The sequence below is a fragment of the Mustela erminea genome, chromosome 5, assembly GCF_009829155.1.
Source record: "Mustela erminea isolate mMusErm1 chromosome 5, mMusErm1.Pri, whole genome shotgun sequence".
Lineage (NCBI taxonomy): Eukaryota > Metazoa > Chordata > Mammalia > Carnivora > Mustelidae > Mustela > Mustela erminea.
The window spans coordinates 71,096,695-71,117,147 of NC_045618.1; the positions used below are offsets into that span (position 1 = coordinate 71,096,695).

Here is a 20,453-nt window from a genome sequence, read left to right on the forward strand (position 1 = left end):
TGACTCCACATAAGCACTATTGCCAGCTCAGCTCCTTCACCGGGGTAAGCAGCAAAATCATCATTTAATTCAGTAAGTGAGAAAAGGTATGGTCACATTAGCTCTTACCCAGCTAAATCCCAATGCTGAGTGCCTTCTGTCAGGCTCACACTGTGTCCCATTTTCTAGAATGGTTTCTGCTACAGAAAAGTACTCAGTAAATATCTGTGAATAAATGAACAGCCTAGTAGCCTTAAAAATTCTTTTAACAGTCAAACATTTACTCACATTTAAAGTAAGTGGTTAAAAATACTGTTAAAGAAGGCCAGACCAAACTAAGGTAAAACTCTAACAAATAACATTTATTTTTCTTTTACATATGTATTTCACAGCCCGAACATCACATCGCCTCCAGAGAAAGGTGCTTTTATGCCATTATATTTTTACTATTTACCACACAGGCATTAAACATTCTCATTAACATGATGAGATAATTTGCTGGTAAACATTTAAACACACAGACATTGGTTTCAATATCTCAAGAACATTTTTTGGTCATAACCAAGGAGGTACATCAAAATATGACAACATTGGCTAATAATTTATAAGCAAATAATATTTTAACTCTGCATAGTTTATACAATAGGCTGTGGTAATAAATAATATCACCGATCTCATCAACTATTAACTGGCCACAAAAAGCCTAACATTCATTTAAATTATGATATGAAATGCTCTATTGGTGTAGTTTCAACATAGCCTTAAATGTGGGGGGTGTTTAACCCTGAAAGAAAAAGTACTAAGCTGGTATGTTCGGTCAACTACAAATATGTCATGTTCACATATTACATTCCTAACATGAAGGCAGATATTTAAATAGAAAAACTAGCAGTCCAAAAAATGTGAGTGTGCAAATCGTAAGGAAAAACGATGCATTTAAATTTGCACTCATTTGCAAGTTACAGTACTAGCTCAGTAAAAACACTAACAGGAAAAATAATCAGCAGGAAAGAATGGAAATGACCTCTCCCAGCAGAGAACTGGTCCCTGCACGCTGCGCCACAGCTCAGAAAGGGCTTCTGGTGATCTAGACCTTCTCACACCCTGTGACTATCCTTCCCTGAACACAGTAGCCTGCGGGCATGCTTCCATCAGTGGTAAGACTAGGAAGAAAAACCTGAATCAGCAACATCTTCCTCCTTAATTTGGTATAAAGGTCCTTCCCATTATTATAACTTACTAACATGCTTTCTAACCTCAAATGCTTTCTGAATCAGGTTTACTAAATGCTGTAAAGAATAGCTACCCTTCATACAATACTAGGGTTTTGTTTTGTTTTAGAGTATGTCAGTGTGAGAATAAGGTACATGCAGTCAGTCTACCAACCTGTATGGGCAACTCTCAGCTGGGGTCAGTCTCAGATTCTACAATAGGGATTCTCTGCATTGTTTTCAGTGTGTGAACAGCTGCTTAAGAAGCAGAAATGCCTATTCATTTACGACAGTGTATTTTCATTAAAATATTCATAAAAATAAAGCCCCAACCTTTAAGTCTAGAGAATGTCGAGAACTCTGTTGGGAATGTTAAAAGCATTGGGCAACACCCTGGTTTTCAGCGTGCCATCGGCCCCACAGGAGAAGATCCGGTTGCCTGGGATGATGTCGATCTGCATGACGCCAGCCCCGAGGTTTCTGAATATGGACTGCTTAGCGTGCTCATTTCTGAATGAATGAATCAGGCCATGGCCTGTTAGCCTCCAAACCTGGTGGAAAAGAGAGTAAAAACACAAAGGGTAAGTCGCTAGAAAAGAGAAAGAAAGAGACCAAAGATCAAAGAGTGCCGTGGGGTTTCTGTTCCCCAGTCTTGAGAGCACACACAGGTAATCTCCAGCACCTTCCAACTTCTTGTACTAACTCACCTTTATGTTACCTTCTGCTGACCCTGTAGTAAAATATTCCTCACAGGGGTCCAGAGCCAGAGCCTTAATAGCGGAGTCATGTGCCTGGAATGTGTGAATCAGCTGTCTCTGCCTGATGTCAAAAATGCAGATGCAGCCTTTCCGACCTCCAGAGATTAGGAGCTGCTGCTTGGGCGCATACTGAAGGACCGTGGCGCCATGATCGTGGCAGGTGAAACCTGAAGAAGGAAAACACCAGATGTCTTTCCCAGACAACGGCTATCCTGCCAATTCTGGAAGTGTTTAAATGCACATTGAAATAACACAGAAATTACTGTCAAATTTTTCATTTCAATTTCTATACTCATGACCCAAGTATTAAAAAAGATCCAATGACAGAAAAAAAGGTTCTTTTTTTAAAAAATATTTTATTTATTTGACAGAGATCACAAGTAGGCAGAGAGGCAGGCAGAGAGAGAGAGAGGGAAGCAGGCTCCCTGCTGAGCAGAAAGCCCGATGCAGGGCTCAATCCCAGGACCCTGAGATCATGACCCGAGCTAAAGGCAGCGGCTTAAACCCACCGAGCCACCCAGGCGCCCCAGAAAAAAAGGTTCTTATCCATAATCTCAATATGAAAACACATGCAGGAAGTTTAAAGGTTACGCTGCCTTGCAAGAAGCCTGTAGAAGCAAAAAGCGCAGAGGAGACCAAACTTCTCAATGATCCACTCAGCCCCACCTTAATGCCCACCAGGATGGGTTTCTACCCTCTCCCGGTTCCTGTCCATACAGCCTCATCAGAAGTTCTTGTCAGGTAAGTCACAAATTCAACCACGTTATGTGAAAATGACCAGCTACAAGGTAAGGAGTTAGCCTTCTCAGGATTCTCTGCATTTCAATGCAAGTAAAGCCTTAAACCCAGTATGTGGTACACCTTGAAGAACTGTTAATTATTCAAAGAAAAACCATTTGAAGAGAAATAACTATACTCATTTCAAAAGAGTGAAAAATCTTTCTATAAAAGAATCCACCTAGCTGTGTTTAGCCGAAATATACTGGAGTGTGGAGCCTTCTCTCAAGATCATTGTGTGAAAAAGGGATCTTTGGGACACCAGCTGAGAACACTGTCTTAAAGGATGGCATTGTTTGCATTTCTTGTTCTTGTAAGGTTAGCCTTTATTTTATAGTTAGGTGTAATTCTTTAAAATACCTCCTTTCTACTGAGCTCAAATACTTTGCAACTAATTGCTAAAAAGCCTTGTTAGTAGTGCCAATCTCCATACCATATTTTCCAAATAGAATATAAAGACTATTCTATGCTAGCTGGATAGTTACCTCAGCAAAATAGCCAGATATTCATTTAGAACCCATGAGTAAACACTCACTGGTTAGAATAAAACCGGGAAAGCATTCCTTCATAGTGTATTAAAAATCATAGACCTTAACTCACTTACCATGAATGAGGCTGTTTCCAGGGGATATCAATGTGTCCCACAGGCATACATTTCTTAAAAAGAAAACAACAATGGTTACGATGTGCTTTTTGTTACTGGCTTCAAGTCAAATATTTTTACTCATTGCATCTTACTATCTTTTTTGTTCACTCATATTTAGAAAGCAATGATTCTCAGCTAGGGTGAGGGCAGAAGCTGGGGATACCTCTCTTCTAACATTTTATCCTTTTCGAACTGCACATTTCTGTCTCACACGGCCCCCCGTGTCTCTGCCATCTCATCCCCCAAACCCTCATCTTTTCCATTACCACAATGCTATCTCTAATGCTTCTGACCCCAGGGGTACCCACTGCCAGGAAATGACAGGTGTTATTGATGGCATGTGTTGCCAGTGAAAGCAGTGTCAGCTCCAAGATAGTACTGAGTGTGATGGCTACAGTCTCAATAACCTGACCTGAGAACGGGGGGTGGGGGGGGAAGCTTTACCATAAATACATCTGCTTATTGAGAGCCTAAATTACAAGTACTTGTTTTTCTCTTCTTAATAAGGAAAACTACTGAGATAAGGATTATGTAACAGAAAGTTTTGTATTTACGAGGTAGAAAAATTCAGTACTAAGTAAAAAAGACCATACTTTGCAGCAGGAATACCTTTCTGCTTAAAATGTGCTTATTTCTTATTATGCTTCTGTCAACCTACCTATTGTCATTGGACTGTCCAGATGTGGCAACTAGACTTGAAGAGGTAATAAATGCGAAGTCACTTGTGGCTTTGCTGTGGCACTGCCAACTCTATAAGAAACAAAAGGCAAGTGATGTTACCTAGAAGCCCAGACAAGCTGAAACTGTGCACACACACAGTTCTGCTAGCAGTAGATGCGTGAACTAAGAACTGTTGTTAAACATCCAGAATAGAGAGTGTGATAAGAAAATTAGCTATTATTTGCATATTATTTAGCTAATACCCACTATTAGCTAAATATTTATATTTTAAAACTGTAATAGTAAAACCATGGAATTAAAAGTTTTATTTTTAGGGGGGCCTGGGTGGCTTAGTGGGTTAAAACCGCTGCCTTCAGCTCAGGTCATGATCCCAGGGTCCTGGGATCAAGCCCTGAATCGGGCTCTCTGCTCAGCAGGGTACCTGCTTCCCTTCCTCCCTCTCTCTGCCTGCTTCTCTGCCTACTTGTGATCTCTACCTGTCAAATAAATAAATAAAATCTTTAAAAAATAATAATAAATAAGTAAAGTTTTATTTTTAGATTATCTAACAAAGGATAGGATGAACTTAACTAAGCATTTAATTACACTAAGGGCCCAAACTCAGTGTTAATGATTTCAAATACATTTAATAAACTTTACTTAATAATATAAATCATAATAATAAACCAAATAATAAACAATAAAAATAAATCAAATAATAAAATATAAATCAAAATAAATTAAAAAATAAATCAAATAATAAACAATAATAACCCAAGGAGGGAAAATCCTACATGCCCATCTGTGGTCTTAGACTACAGTGTGAAGAGCTCAAGTCCAATTAACTTTGTAACCTAAATGCAAACAATGACCTTTCCTTACCACCTCTTTCTTTCCACATGAAGACTTTTAGCAATAATAAAAGGGTCAAAAGTGGTCCTGCAAATTATCTAGAGCTAGGGCTGCCCCAACCCACTCCTAAGAATGTTCCACAGGCATAGGAAGTGATTTACGGAGCCAGGCAGGACTCTACTTGTTGGATCAGGTGAATGAATGGAAATTTGGAGGCAAAGACCCAGGAGGGTGTCCAGGAATGAGTGAAGCTGATTCAAAATCCCTTCCATTTTTGTAAAGATGTTATGATAGTCTATAGGGCACTAATTTAAGAGAAATATCTTCTATACATAATTAAAAACATATAGTCTAGAAAACTAAAATCGACAGACATGAAGCCTAAAGTTCTGCACAAGACAGCACTACCTCCCAGCCCTACCTGAGCTCCCACCAAGTGAAGATACGTTTTGTCTGCATCAACAGATGTTTTAATAGGGTTTGGATTAATGAATGAAGTGACCTATTGGAATTGGTTAATTTAGTAAGAAAAATGCTGGAGCAAATTAGAATAGACAGAACCTGTTAGCATTTCATGTTGATTCATTTTAGGTACTACCTTAAAAACCTATCAAGAAGTTAGAGTTTTCAAAGAAGTAGGACCACATACAAGGAAAGCCCTTGAACATTTTCAAATATAATGGTCATCCTTCAAGTTCTGAAAAAACAATCTTTTTGGTTTAAACGAGGGCAATAACGGATGCTAAGCCATGCCGCTGGGCAGAGACGCCCCCTTCTCAACAGATCCGATGAGGGAATATCCAATGAGATTTAGTGTCTGAAATAGACACTTCACAACAAAGCAACCTCTATACTTGCTCTGGGAATGCTGATGTACTCACCATGTAAGGCTTAGGATTTGATGCCGTCTGGTTTACTTGCCAGATACTCAGAAAACCCTCTCCGTCTGCAACACCACACTGTAAGAATAGCAATAAATGTTTAACACAGCTCCTTAGTGAGCAAACTGAAGGCAAAGTCATTGATGAAGTCACTCGAACCTCACTTAACATTCTGCCTACACCTATTTCTATTACTGTAGTTTCTACGCAAGTCAGGCACTATAAATATCCTACAGCCTTTAAAATGCATTTCCATACCTATTTCATTCTCCTCCAAACGTGTCTAAGATAATTTAGTAAAAAACTAGGTTTCTCTCAGGTGCTTGACTGTGCTTATACGTACCACCAGCATACACACTCAACAGAAAGCGCTCTTTATCGTCACGGTGTTCAGAATCTTTAAATGGATGACTGATCCATACACAATTCTGAAGACCTGTGCTTTATGGGAGCTGAGAGGGGTGTCCAAGCAGACACCAATAAACTGCCTGCCCAGCTTAAATCCAGGTCACTGGTTTGCAGGTGTAGTTTTACTAACCATCTACTCATAAATATCTTTTTCAGATGAATTTAGCACTGAGCCCCAAGAGCCAACCTTGTTGCCTTGTGAATTAAAATATAATCTGGTAACTCTTGCATTGCCCGCCTGGCGGAAACAGACAAGTTGCTGAGGTCGTGTCCACTCAAACATTCGCACACTGCCATCCTGAGCTCCTGTGAGATCTGAAACACAAAAGAAAAAGCAGAAAATAAGAAATGAAAAAGCTATAGAGTTCCAGTATTTCCCATTCTATCAACGAATTTCCAAATGACAGAGGCCATTTACAACGCTCTGGGTCACAAGTAAAACACTTACAGTACTGATGGACTGGGTGGGAGGTCATTCTCTTAACATTATGTAGATTCCTTTTCATAAGCTTTAAAAGAAGATAAAAGACAAATTCATTGTGTGCATCAGAAAAGAGACACAGGAGAAGATGCTTCAGCCCAACTCTAATTCTCATAACCTTTACTCTCTTACAGCTGGATTATTACTAACATACACCCTGAACCACTTCACATAGGACACTTGTCTTAACAGGCTGCGGAAGCAGTCACTCACTGGCATAGCCCTGGCCCATACAAACTGGGCAGATACCAAGCAGCTTCGCTGAGTGATTAAGGAACTCTTCTCCAAGTGCCCTCCCTGAGGACAATGAGGAATATCTGCAGATTCTTTGGGGCAGAACATGAGAACGGGACCCTTTAACTATAGTGACTAGCAACAATGTGATAGACACATTTCTTCAAACACCTGTAGTAGACACAACTCCTCTTTGTCTCTGCTTTACTCCTTGGTGCTGTTTGCTCATCTATAAAATGATAATGGGAGACGACAAAAGCACCCACGACATAGGGTTGCTACAACAGAAGGCTCATACCTGACACAAGAGAGTCACGCTATCTTAGCTATTATTATTACGGGGTGCTAACTAGTCACTGCCCCTGATCTTTAGGATTGTTCTTAGGTCAAAGTGATTTCAACTTACTTTTGGGTGAGTCCATATCCAGTAACTATCCGTAATAGTGAATAACTTACCACACCAGCTCCAGTGCTGGTCTGCCCACTGCCCAGCCAGGGCAGAGATGACGGTGGGTGTGCCTGACTTGCTGAGTAGGACGTTGCACTGGGTTGATAAAGCGTTGTTGTGGAACCACGATAATCAATATCATCTGAACTGTAAAGACATTCGTGTGTTACTGTGCAAGTCCCATTTTCTCTTAAGCAGCTCTGTAATTGGAATTTGTGTTATGTACCCACAGGTCTTCACTTAAAAGAGTGAATAAATATCCACAAGAAAAATGTAGGTGTAATTCCTAACCCTAGGCTACTTTAGTACTGGTCAGCTTTTTCCCTCTAGACAAAATTTATAAATTCAATATTGTCTGGGGGCAATATTACTGCTGCACAAGTTGGAACAAATGTAGGTTTTGAAAGATTTAAACACAAATATTTTTTTATCATGTATAGGAAAAGATAAGGTCTTTCTAATACAGTTATTCCATGTATCAGATTCCTACATTTTAAAGAAATCTCAGTTTAAAGATTTCTTCAAGTGAAGTATTAATAATCATCATATAAAAATGTTAAAGTAATTTTTGTGATGGACTGTATCATATTACATGGTTATATCAACTCTGTAGTAATATTATAAGCTGACCTCAACTCTGTAGTAATATTATATGCTAAGAAAACAGAAAACCCGACAGAACAAGGAAAGAAGCTGTGATGCACCATTTCCCAACCACATAAAATGTCCAAGAGTCTGGAGAAAAGCAAGAGGAAGGGCAAACATGGAGGAGAGACCCCAAAATAGGACAGTGTTACACAACACTGATGGTGCAGTATCTATAGTGTCACTGAAAAGTAAAGTCTATATATTTTTTAAAGATTTTATTTATTTGAGAGAGAGAGAGATCCCAAGCAGGCAGAGAGACAGGCAGAGAGAGGGAGGGAGCAGGGAGCCCAATGCAGGGCTTGATCCCAGGACCCTGAGATCATGACCTGAGCTGAAGGCAGAGGCTTAACCCACTGAGCCACCCAGGCACCCTGAAGTTGTCTACATTGTTATCTGTAAAAATATGCTTGTCAGGTGATAAGAAGAAACACTAATCAGTCTAATTAATATATTGGTATATTCTACTTTTTGCTTGAATTATCCAAATCAGCCGAATTTACTGAATACTATGTAGTTCCTGACATTTCTTAGGGGTTAAATGTCAAAGTTGCAGTTTTGGCATTAGGTTTTGGAAGGGGGGAATATTCTGACTCCAACACTATGAAGAGTTCCATGTCTAATAGAAGAAGTGTGAGTAATTTGTTCATTGATGTAAGAATTTTATTGGCAGCTAAACCAATTATGTCTCTACCCAAATAAAGGGAGAGACATATATACTTTTCAAGAGAATTCAAATCATGTGCATAACCATTTAATGGGTTCTTAAAACCTCTTTTTAAATGGACTACACAAGACAGACTAACCTTTTGGATTCTCGGTCATATTCTTCTCCAATCCATATATATGACTGACAGGCCAACAGAGAGGTAACATCGAGTTCTTGTACATCATGTGTTGAGGCCAAAACAATTTCATTACAGTTCGCCTATAAAGCAGAGTCAGTAATTTAAGCAATTTCACTAAAAAAAAAAAAAAAGTACAATCTTTATAATGACTAAAACTTTTACCTTATTAATGGAAAATGCCATGATCATATCCGATTCCTTATGAATGATTTTCGCCTTCCCACCTGGATAGCCCAGATCAGCTTCAACCTACAAAATGTTTATCAGCAGTTTCAGCTGTCATGTAGCAATGTGAGACACACACACATTCCACAAAATTTAAGAGGACAAGAAGAAAATGTTACAGCAGCAGCAAGAAAAAAGGTACCAGTAATTTTAGTATCTTGAGACTTAGCTTTGCAATTGGCTTAAATTCTCTGATGCCCTGTAATCACCCCGATTAAATGATGTGATAAGGGGATGATACTGATTAACGGCCATCACGAAAGATGGGTAGCATAGTTTTCATTAGTAAAAGTAGTATGCCACTTGCATCTCTTCCAAAAGTGTGTGGACGCTGCGGTAAGAATGTGTATGCATTAGCAGGCACAGAGTGGAGGAAAAAGACAGTTAAGATAAAGGAGTGATGTAAGAAACAAACATTTTAAAACAGGGTGCTAAGACAGGAATAAGGAAAGTTGGAAAGAACAGTTAGAAAGGGACAAAGGAGATGGATGAGAAAGTGCGCTGGCTTAGGGTCAAAGGTGAGGGGCATGAAAGAAGATGCAGACTCAGAAGATTCTCCTTTCAAGGAGGAAAGATAAAACCACCATGTCTAAGAACAGATGGAAAGGGAAAGACGTGAAGATACAGCGGGAAGAAGGAAAGAAAAGCATGAGTGCTTAGGAAGAGCAAGTTGGGGACGGTGGAGAATTTCCTCCCCAAGGCCACTGAGGTGTATGGGAGCATTGAGTATTCTGATTAGCCAGCATGGTTAGTATCAGAGATGAAGGTTAGCTCCTTGAACTCAGAACGAGCGAGGTCCAAGAGCATGGGATACTACCTTGCTGCGGGAATCTTCCACTACGCAGTTTTGTCTGACCTGTTCCACATGTTCTTCTACAGACTAATGAACACCACACCGTCACAAACACAAAACACATGCATGAAACGAAATCATAAAGAGAATGAAAAATTTCACACTGAAATGGTCAATCCATAACTTAAAGATGGTCAAAAAAAAATTAATGTGTAAACTTTCCTTTTAAAAACACAAAATCAAGAAAGAAAAACTGAGTGAATTTAGAATTTTTAAGATTAGTTTGTCAATTCATGGAATTTATCAAATTCACAAGTACCAAAGTCCTATTTAATGATTTAAAAAGATGAACCACTCTTACTGAATGGATAGTTTTGATAATTGTTCCATATTTCTGAACTCAGTGACCAGATTTTATTTTGTCTTAACAGCTTTAACACTTTTTCCTTTAATGAAAAATTTTCAGCAGATGTGTGCTATTCAGTACAACAGCCATTAACCATATATGACCATTTAAATTAAAGAAAATTCAGTCACACTAGGTGCATTTCCAGTGCCCCATAACCACATGTGGCTGCTATTATATAAAACAAATAAAATTTTCCATTATCACAGAAAGTTCTATTGGATAGCACTGGACAAGACAGTAATTCCATTCAGTAATTTGAAATTCAAAAGGTACAAAAGGGTACACGATAAAAATTCTTCCTCCCATTCCAACTCCCACCATGTACTTCCCATCTGTGGAGCCAACAAATGCTTACACAGAATTTTAAGAAATGTTCAATTTATCTTTATCCCATCCCCCTCTTCACGGAGATCCTCCCTCTGCTGGTAGAAAATTTGAAAACACACAGCATGGGCTGCTAATCCCAAAAACACAGAGACAAAGGGGCAGAAAGAGGGAGAGGCTTATTTGAAAAAGAGAAACCTGAGAGATCTTGAAGGACAAAACTGAGGGTCCCAGCAACCTAGACCCCTGGCTTCCCATAGCACTCCGAGCCTCTGACAATACAACCAAACCACCACCGCAAACCATATGAATAATTAAAATATATTTTCAGTGAATCATTACATTTCATAATTTGAAGAACTAAATACTCAAAAAAAAAATTGATCCTTCAGTGAGCTTTCTGGGAATAAATAAGAGAGTCCTAACTAAGCAAGAGTCTTTTATGTTATTCTACGGAATTTGGACTCGGAATCACTACAGGAAATACTGTAAACAGTAGACTGAATGAAAGAGAAGAATTTGGTTCTGTGATTTCTTAACAAACCCTAATAAACACACCAATGATTTCAGTATCATCTGGATCTTATTATCAAAAAAAGCTTCTAAGACTCCAAAGAATCCCCACAGCTCATTTCCCCTACTTCTTCATTTAGGTACATAATTTTAAATCCATACAGAAAATAAATGACTATTCACAAGGGTTGACCACTATTACCATCTAGATATGGGCGATTCATGAAAACAATGAGTCGGGTAGGTTTTGCTAATCCAAGTATGGGGGAAAACAGAGACGAAGTTATACATTTTACCTTGGGAAAATGAACCATGTAAGTTTTTGCTTTCCTAAGTGAAATATAATTCTTTACTCTTTTCTCAGAGATTTTATTTGCCAAATCTTTAATCTCATTTGATACTTTACCCTGAGCACTGACTTTCACCTCACTGAGTAGCCAAATGGACTAATATGCTCATATAACAGATCTGTGCACCCCTCATTTTATAAGGAAGAGATAACTTTAGGTTCTCAAGCTCCAGGCTCTCAAATTCCTGATCCTTCTTGCTGCATTGTATTACACTGTTAATTTATATTTAGCCTAAAAATCGTTGTGCAATGCAGGACCTCTGCCTCACTTTGTAAAAGCAAATTTCCTTCATCTTGTATTTCTATAGTTTATTCTCTTTCACAAAATTATTCTGAATTTCTTGTTTCTAAAGTTTATCCTGTTCATTTCTAAGTGCTAAAAATGTTAGATGCTTTTAAAGGGCTATGTTAGCTTTCCAATTAAATGAAATTAAAAAATTACATAGTCATTTATATATTAAATTGCTCAAATAATCCATCACAATACTTATTATTTGTAAACACCCAACAGCAAGTATTGCACAGGAAGGACCAATTTTCAGTTGGCTATAGAGGATTTACCAAGGGACCCATGTTGCTTCACTGTTTTAAGATGAAAATTATAAGATTTTATCTTATAAAAGAAATACACTGCAGTTTGGTAAACTATTACCCATAAGGTATGAAAGATAATATGTTCCAACCAAAAAGTAAATCAAGCACTGACTTCATTAAAAATGTTAAAACTAAACAAAAACTACAACAGAAATTTTTTTTTTTTCAAAATACCTCACTCTGCTTTCTTTTCTTCGTGAAAATATATCTAATAAATGTCTCTTGAAGGACTTCTTGTTTAACAAGGAAATGCCAGAGTCGTTTGACTGGGAGTGCAGAAGAATCCCGGGATCTATTAGAAAAAATTAACATATCTTCTTTTACTCTGTAGAAAATATGCTTCGTATTTACAGAAACTTAAAAAAAAAAGAAAAAAAAACCTCCACTATCTATTGCAAATAAGTTCTATCACTAAGTTCAACAAAATTTCATAATTTATTTCTCTTAATTTTTGGTTCTTTTATTTATTTTATTTTTTTAAAGATTTTATTTATTTACTTGATAGGTGGAGATCACAAGTAGGCAGGGAAGCAGGCAGAGAGAGAGAGAGGAGGAAGCAGGCTCCCTGCTGAGCAGAAAGCCCACTGTGGGGCTCCGTCCCAGGACTCTGGGATCATGACCTGAGCCGAAGGTAGAGGATTTAACCCACTGAACCACCCAGGTGCCCCAATTTTTAGTTCTTTTAAAAATTTTCCCTTCATCTAGCAATTAATTCCCTAATTACAGTTTCTCTGAATGAACAGGTTGAGCTGAGAGTCAAAAGAAGTTCTTATTCTCTTTTTAAATTATACTGTAGGGTTGGTTCTGTTGGTTATATAAATCCCCAATAAATATAAAGTCACAGATTTCATTTTTAATAGCCCAACTAAAAAGCCTTGCTCTTTCAAGCTTATCAGCAATACTCTTAATTATGGGACAGGTGCCTCATAAAAAGCATGCTGCTTCTCCAAAGGACAGGCAGGAGGGCATGTAGAATTTCAAAACATCAGTAAAAAACCTTAATGTATTTACTGTTAAATTACTGCCCAAATGTCAGTAGCACCTTGTTTGTATATGGGGACTATTATTCCAAAATATTTCCATAAAATTTCTTAAAATAAGGGCAAAAATATAATAGATGGGTTTCTTTCTGATTATAAAAGCAGTAAGTCTATTGAATTCACAGGTAACGCTGTGAAAAATATTTCTATCCAGATTTCTAATGTTTTCCTTATCATATACTGCTAGAAAGAGAACTGCAATTTCAGAATTATGTATGTTTTTATATAAACATAATATGGGTACATTTTGCCAAACTATCTTCTGGGCAAGTTAAACCAGGCTACATTCTCATGAGTATTATGACTGTACCCTTACTTGAATGGAGTATTTTCCGGCTCTAGCATTGCTTTATTTCGAAGAACAGCTGGTCCGGCTCCCACTGAAAGGTCAGTTGGATATGTGTTGATATAGTTAGGGGGTGGACCTTCAAACTGATCCATTTTCTCTTGCAAGATCTGTTCCCAGTTCTCCAAGTTTTTAATCACAGCAATACCTAATGGTGATGTCACAGGCAACTCTAAAGGACAATAGAAAATGTCATCTTATTTTGATTAAAAAAAATTGGTGACTGTCATCCACATATTTTAAAAATCTGAATTTTTAGAGCCAACACCTCTGAAAACACAAATAAACCTGAAAATGTTAATCTTACACCATTTGGACTCTTAGTGCTTTTAACAAAACAGAAGGCCCATTCTCTAAAATGAACTTAGAAAATGTGCAGCTTCTCTAGTCTGATTTCTTGCTTTTTCTTTCAATCCTATGGGTAAACAGTGGTTCTTGCTATGAATTAAAATCATAGACTGGGGTCTAAGAAACATAAGACCTCATAAAATCTTTAATTTTTAGTACCTAATGCTCTTTTATATAGATTTTCATGAAGAAAAACCTGATGCTACTTTATTATATTTAAGAACATTAATTACTTACCAGAGAATTCCAACCCAGCAATGGGAAAGAAATTCTTGACATTGTGAAGTACTAGCTTAACCATTGTCAAATGCAGAAGAGCCCAGCTGTTCAAGGAAAACAAACAAAGTGGCCTTCACTGAAAATAACATCGAGAAGCACAGTAATGATTCCTGTCAATTGTTTAACCCAATCTCTAAGGCAGAAAAAAAAAAGCTGTTTTTTTTTTTTCTGACAACTTGAACCTTTGTAGTCTCTGAAAATAGAAAATACGTAACAATATGTCACACTTAAAATATCTGAAAATTACCTAATGGAAAAGGATTTACCACACAGTCACATGGAATCTAAGAGCATATCAATGAATATATATTAAGTTCTAAAAGTACATAAACAAATTATGTATTTTTCTCACTAAAAATGTTTGTTTCCACTCTATATGGAAGCTATTCTTTAAAACTAGATGTTAAAGAAATACTCTATTGACGAGAAATTTACCTCAAAGCTACAGAATTACTAACCTGAAAATATTAGTCAGTTCTTATATAAATTCATGATAATATTACTTAAAATTACTAACATCAGGATTTTTTATTAAAAAAAATTTTATTAAAAAAATTTTTTTATTAAAAAAAATTCTTACCTATAAGAATTTGGATCTTGGTGCTCTTGTATTTGTGTATCTGAGAAAAAAGCATCATCTTCTTCTTCATCACTATGAATGCTTTCATCAGAATCATATATAACACCGCTATCAGACAAAGGGAGAAACGGCTGCAAGAAAAGGTAAAGTTATTTTTAAATATATAGTTGGGTTGTTTTTCTCCTAACTTAATATTGAATATTTTAAGTGCTCTCTAAGCAAATATTTCCTTTCACAAGTGATACTAGACCTAAAGAGGTCAAGAAAACTAGGCAAAACTCTCAGATTCCATAAAATAACTGAAAGCGATCTACAACCGAAATACTTCTACAGGGGCATCTGGGTGGCTCAGTGGGTTAAAGCCTCTGCCTTCAGCTCGGGTCATGATCTCAGGGTCCTGGGATCAAGCCCCGAACTGGGCTCTCTGCTCAGCAGGGAATCTGTTTCCTCCTCTCTCTCCACCTGCCTCTCTACTTGTAATCTGTCAAATAAATAAATAAAATCTTAAAAATAAAAAAAGAAAGAAATACTTTTACAGCATTAATTATAATAGCCAGGTTATGCAAGCAACCTCAATATCACTGATAGATGAATATATAAAGAAGATATGCACACACAGAAATATTACTCAGACAGGAAAAAGAATGAGATCTTGCCAGTTGTGACAACATGGATGACCTGTAGGACATTATGCTAAGTGAAATAAATCAGAGAAAACAAGTACCACATGATTCACTTATATATAGAATCTAAAAAACAAACTGGGGTGCTAGGTGGCTCAGTTAAGTGGCTGACTTGGGCTCAGGTCATGATCTCAGGGTCCTCTGCTTGAGCCCCACTCAGCAGGCAGTCTGCTTCTCCCTCTGCCCCTCCCTCTGCTCATGTGCACTTATTTTCTCTCTCTAAAATAAATAAATAAAATATTTTAAAAAAAATAAAAATAAAAAACATGAAAAACAGAAACAGAATCATACAGAGAAAAAAACTGGTGGTTTCCAGAGGTGTGGGAGATGGACAAAATAGGTGAGGGGGTAAAGAGGTACAAACTTCCAGTTATAAAATAAATAATTCACAGGGATGAGAAGTGCAGCATAAGGGAATATAGTCAATAATACTGTAAAAATGTGTATGGTGACAGCTGATGACTACACTTACTGTGGTGAGCACAACACAGTGTGTACAATTGCTGAATCACTGTGTTGCATATCTGAAACTAGTATAACATCCTATGCCAACTACACTTCAATAAAAAATAAGATGCATGTCACAGAAATATTAAAAATCAACTGTTTTTCTTAAGTATCAACATAACTAGTTAGAAAGGTCTAAAGAAACATAAATACCAAAGGAGAAACTTTATCAACTTTTTCAACTTTATGAAAACTGTCAGAGAGCTACAGTGAAGGAAATCTAATTCTAAATTCTAAAAGCTATATATGGAGACTGAGACATGTAAAACTATAATTCCTTAAAAAAAACTATAATGCTTTACAAATCAATTTATAGGTTTTAAGTTAATTGTAATAAAAATCTCCTTGAGGGCGGGGGCACCTGGGTGGCTCATTTGGTTAAGCATCTGCCTTCGACTCAGGTCATGATCCCAGGGTCCTGGGATCGAGTCCCGCATGGGGCTCCTTGCTCAGTGGGAAGATTGCTTCTCCATCTGCCCCTCCTCCGACTTGTGCTTGCTCTGTCTGATGAATAAAATCTTTAAAAAATAAAAAAAATCCACCCACCTCCTCTTGCTCTAATTTCATGGTGACTAAAAGAACTATTGATAATGAGATGAAGGGAACCTAGATGGCAGATACAAGTACTCCAGTCACTAGAAAACCATGACGCTGATTACATATTAATAAATCTGACTTCTGTTTTAGACCTAAATCCCATGTAATTTTCATGTGTTTCATCCATATCAAGTATTTGATCATCATCAAGTATCTGATCATCTCTGAATGACTATTCAGTTTCTGGACTTGAGAAATTAAATATCCAAACTGTAGTTGTTCAGGGCACCTGGCTGGCTCAGTCAGTTAAGCATCTGCCTTTGGCTCAGGTCATGATCCTGGGGTCCTGTGATGGAGTTTTAGGCTCCGCACTCAGTGGCAAGTCTGCAACTCCCTCTCCCTCTGCCCCTCTCCCCCCACTCATGCTCTCTTGCTGGCTCTGCTCTCTCTCAAATAAAAAAAATCTTCGAAAAAATAGAAATAAAAAGCAGTTATTCAAACCACAAGCTGCCTTGTCATTCCTATGTGGTGCTTACATAAGAATTAATAAACACATACAAAGCTTGTGCTCCTCACACCCCTTACCTTTGCAACAAAATAATCCCACATACTAAGTTCAGGAGGAATAAATTTTTCTTTGTAAGATGGTCTCTCTGCAGGCACCGGTGGAGGGGTAGCATCTTTTACAGGTCTTCCGGGGACAAGCATTCGCATGTTAAATCTCCTACGGTGTTTATCAATGTCTTCAGAAGGAACAGGAGGTGCTGAATAAAGATAGAAGAGGAAAAAAACCCGGCATTTATTTTCCCATTATTAATTCAAAGAGTTAATGTTGACTTTTCAGCCTACTCTTGCAATGTTTTAATTTAGACTAAATGACTTCTATCTGTGCTTCTAAACTTTCCTAGTTACTGCATCTGTTTTCCAGTCATCATGGCAGAGAAGCAGAGGAGGGCAGAGCATCGAAGGATATCTTGCCATGAACAGCCTGTGCGCTGCACAGAATAGGAACTAAAGTATTTGTATGTACAATGCATCAAATAAATGGCATATTCATTAATGCTGGAGAGATTATTTCTGGCTATGCTGTTCAAGAAAAATTCACTGAAGATGCAGGGTGTAAAGCACATCTTTAAAGGCAGAAGCTCAATGTGAAAAGGAGGAGGAAGAGCAGAAACCAGTGACTAAGGGTTTGGATGAATGAGGATAACAGAGAGAATAAACTAGAGTAAGCACTGTGAAGAAAGTTATTTAAAATGGAGCCAGGAGGACACTGAGGAAGTGGGGTTTATGCATGTCCTGCCCCTAGTTCTCATACCTGCTGCTGGACTCCACTAAAAGTCAAGGCATCTGCTGCATTTAGAATGGACATAAATGGACTTTTCACCTAGCAGTAGTCCTAGCAGCTAATCACCTACGTATTAGGGTAACGTAGCATTACCAGCACCAATCACATCTCCTTCAAAACAACTTCCCTCTTTCCTCCTTAAAAACCGTAGCCCCCTTGTCCTCCAGAGCATGCTTTCAATTTCGGTCAATTCTGTGTCTCCCAGACTGCAATTCCAAAGAACACAAATAAACGCACACATTTTATTTTGCAGCTTGCAATTCTTTTTTACCTGATTGACAAGAAGTAAACTATTTTTGCCCGACAGGCAGCGGGGAGGGGAATAACTAGAACAGTCCAGAGTTAGGATAGGCCACGGCTGCGGGTGTGAAGCTGGGAGCTTATTCTATGGGCGATCCTCACTAACCCTTCCTGAGCTAGTCAGAGGGTGAGGCACGGTTTGCTCCGCCAACCAGAGAGAAGATGGAGGATGATCACCTCAGGAGGGCGAACTAGTACGGTGGGTGGTCAAGACTGAGAATCGTTAGATAAAAGGAACACATAAAGCAAACACCTAATTGTACAGGGGAGGGCTAGAAAGTAGAAGTCAACCCACTCCTCTCTTAAAAACTCATTACAGGAAATTATAATTCTAAAATATTTTATTTAGGGGCACCTGGGTGGCTCAGTGGGTTGAGCCTCTGCCTTCAGCTCGGGTCATGATCTCAGGGTCCTGGGATCGAGCCCCACATCGGGCTCTCTGCTCAGTGGGGAGTGTGCTTCCCCCCCTCTCTCTGCCTACTTGTGATCTTTCTCTCTGTCAAATAAATAAATAAAATTTTAAAAAATATATTTTATTTATTTGAGAGAGAGAGAGAACACACAAGTAGTAGGGAGGGGCAGAGGGAGAATCAGAGTCCTCCTTGATGAGTGGGGTGTCTGGCTTCTTTCACTTCGTGTATTTTCGAGCTTCCTGTTGGCTGTAGCATGTATGAGTGCTTTGCTCCTTTTTAATGGCTGAGTAACACTCCATTTCTGTATATACCACACTGGGTATATCCACTCATTCTGATGGTAACCCACAACTATCTTTCAAGTGGACTTATACAATAGCCCCCCTCTTTTATTCTTGTTGTATAGCCTATTCTCCATGTAACAGCCAGAGTAGGCTCTGTGAAAACTTAAATCAGATTAAGTCACTCCTGCCAGTAATTTTCCTATCTTTCTTTAAAACAACAATTGAAGTCTTTACCATCATCCACGAAATCCTAAATGACCTCACCCCCAGCTTGTTGTCTTACCCTGTCTCTGTCCAAACTCCCCCAGCTCAAGACAGCCACTCTGGCCTCCTCTGTAGTTCCTAGAAAAGGCCAAACTCATTCATTCCTACCTTAACCACCTGCCTGAGAGGCTCTGGCCCCCGACACCTGTCTGGCATGATCCCTGACTTCCCCAGAACTCTGCTCAGTTATCAGAAACGTATTTTAGGACCACTCCAGACTGTTCTTACATGCCTTACTTCATCACCTGCCACCTATTCTGCTGTATTTTTATCAAAGTTCTTATCATAACTGAAATATTATTTATTTGTTAAATTTTTACTGTGAATTTCCTTCCACTAGATGTAAAGAAGGTAAGGAATTTGTCTGTGTTACTCACCCCAAAGCCTAGAACACTGCTTAGTATGCAGTAGGTTTTAAGTGAATGTACATAATGTGCACTCAGAGGTTTTAAGCATTAATTCATTCGATGAATGAATTACCATGAAAAAATATAGAAAATTCAGGAAGAGAAAGAAGTGATTTAAGGGGAAAACTTTCAAATTCAAGGTAGACTATAACAAGGTAGGAACTAGATTAAGATGAGTCACCCTCATGGGGCATCTGGGTGGCTCAGCGGTTAAGCCACTGCCTTTGGCTCAGGTCATGGTCCCAGGGTCCTGGGATCGAGTCCCACATGGGGCTTCCTCTGCTCTGCGGGGAGCCTGCTTCTCCTTCTCCCTCAGCCTTTCCCCCTCCTTGTGCTCTCTCTCTCTCTCTGTCAAATAAATAAATAAAATCTTTAAAAAAAAAAAAAAAAAAAAAAAGATGAGTCACCCTCATAAAAATAGTGGGAGTGAAAGCAATGAAAGTGGGTAAGATCTCCTTCCATACTTTGACTTACAGACTTACACTTAATTCAACATTGGGCAGGGGCACCTGGGTGGCTCAGCCGGTTAAGCATCTGACTTTTAATTTTGGCTCAGGTCATGATCTGAAGGTTCTTGAAATCAAGCCCTGTGTCAGGCTCCATGCTCAACATGGGGTCTGCTCAAGATTCTCTGTCCCCCTCTCTCTCCCTCTTCCCCTGCCCCACCCCTCCCCTTGCTTGGGCACACACTCTCTCAAGCAAAAGAATAAATAAATAAATAAATATATATTTTAATAAATATATTTTTAAAAAATAATATTCAACCTTGGGCAGTAAGGACACAGATTAGAACGTGCCCTTTAAACTCTGTGCCACTGATTCCTCATCTGTAACAGGACAATTTCTAGGGATAACTGAGATGTTTCAGCACCAAGACGGAAACCTTTCCCATGGCATCGGTCTATACCTCACCATAGCCTACCATCTTAAAAAAGGGGAATGAAAAATACATTGTAGTACGTAGAGGAAAAAAAAAAGACAGAAAATGGAACTTTAAAAAACCATATGCATGACTGGAAAGGCTATCTTACGCATGACCATGAACCTAATCTGAAGCAATTGCTGGTATAGTCCATAAAAAT

At 38.4% G+C, this 20,453-nt stretch overlaps 1 protein-coding gene across 1 annotated transcript in view; it reads right to left on the bottom strand.

Annotated features, from left to right (window-relative positions):
• Positions 1 to 315: 315 nt before the first annotated feature.
• Positions 316 to 20,453, bottom strand: part of DMXL2 (Dmx like 2) — a 155,991-nt gene continuing 135,853 nt past the window's right edge. The window contains 16 exon segments of the mRNA XM_032343728.1: positions 316 to 1,741; positions 1,898 to 2,115; positions 3,330 to 3,382; positions 4,030 to 4,121; positions 5,765 to 5,842; positions 6,360 to 6,487; positions 6,621 to 6,681; positions 7,344 to 7,482; positions 8,787 to 8,908; positions 8,991 to 9,077; positions 9,871 to 9,933; positions 12,210 to 12,327; positions 13,392 to 13,593; positions 14,007 to 14,092; positions 14,629 to 14,759; positions 16,941 to 17,119. Coding sequence (XP_032199619.1) covers positions 1,532 to 1,741; positions 1,898 to 2,115; positions 3,330 to 3,382; positions 4,030 to 4,121; positions 5,765 to 5,842; positions 6,360 to 6,487; positions 6,621 to 6,681; positions 7,344 to 7,482; positions 8,787 to 8,908; positions 8,991 to 9,077; positions 9,871 to 9,933; positions 12,210 to 12,327; positions 13,392 to 13,593; positions 14,007 to 14,092; positions 14,629 to 14,759; positions 16,941 to 17,119 — 1,967 coding nt within the window. The 3' untranslated portion in view covers positions 316 to 1,531.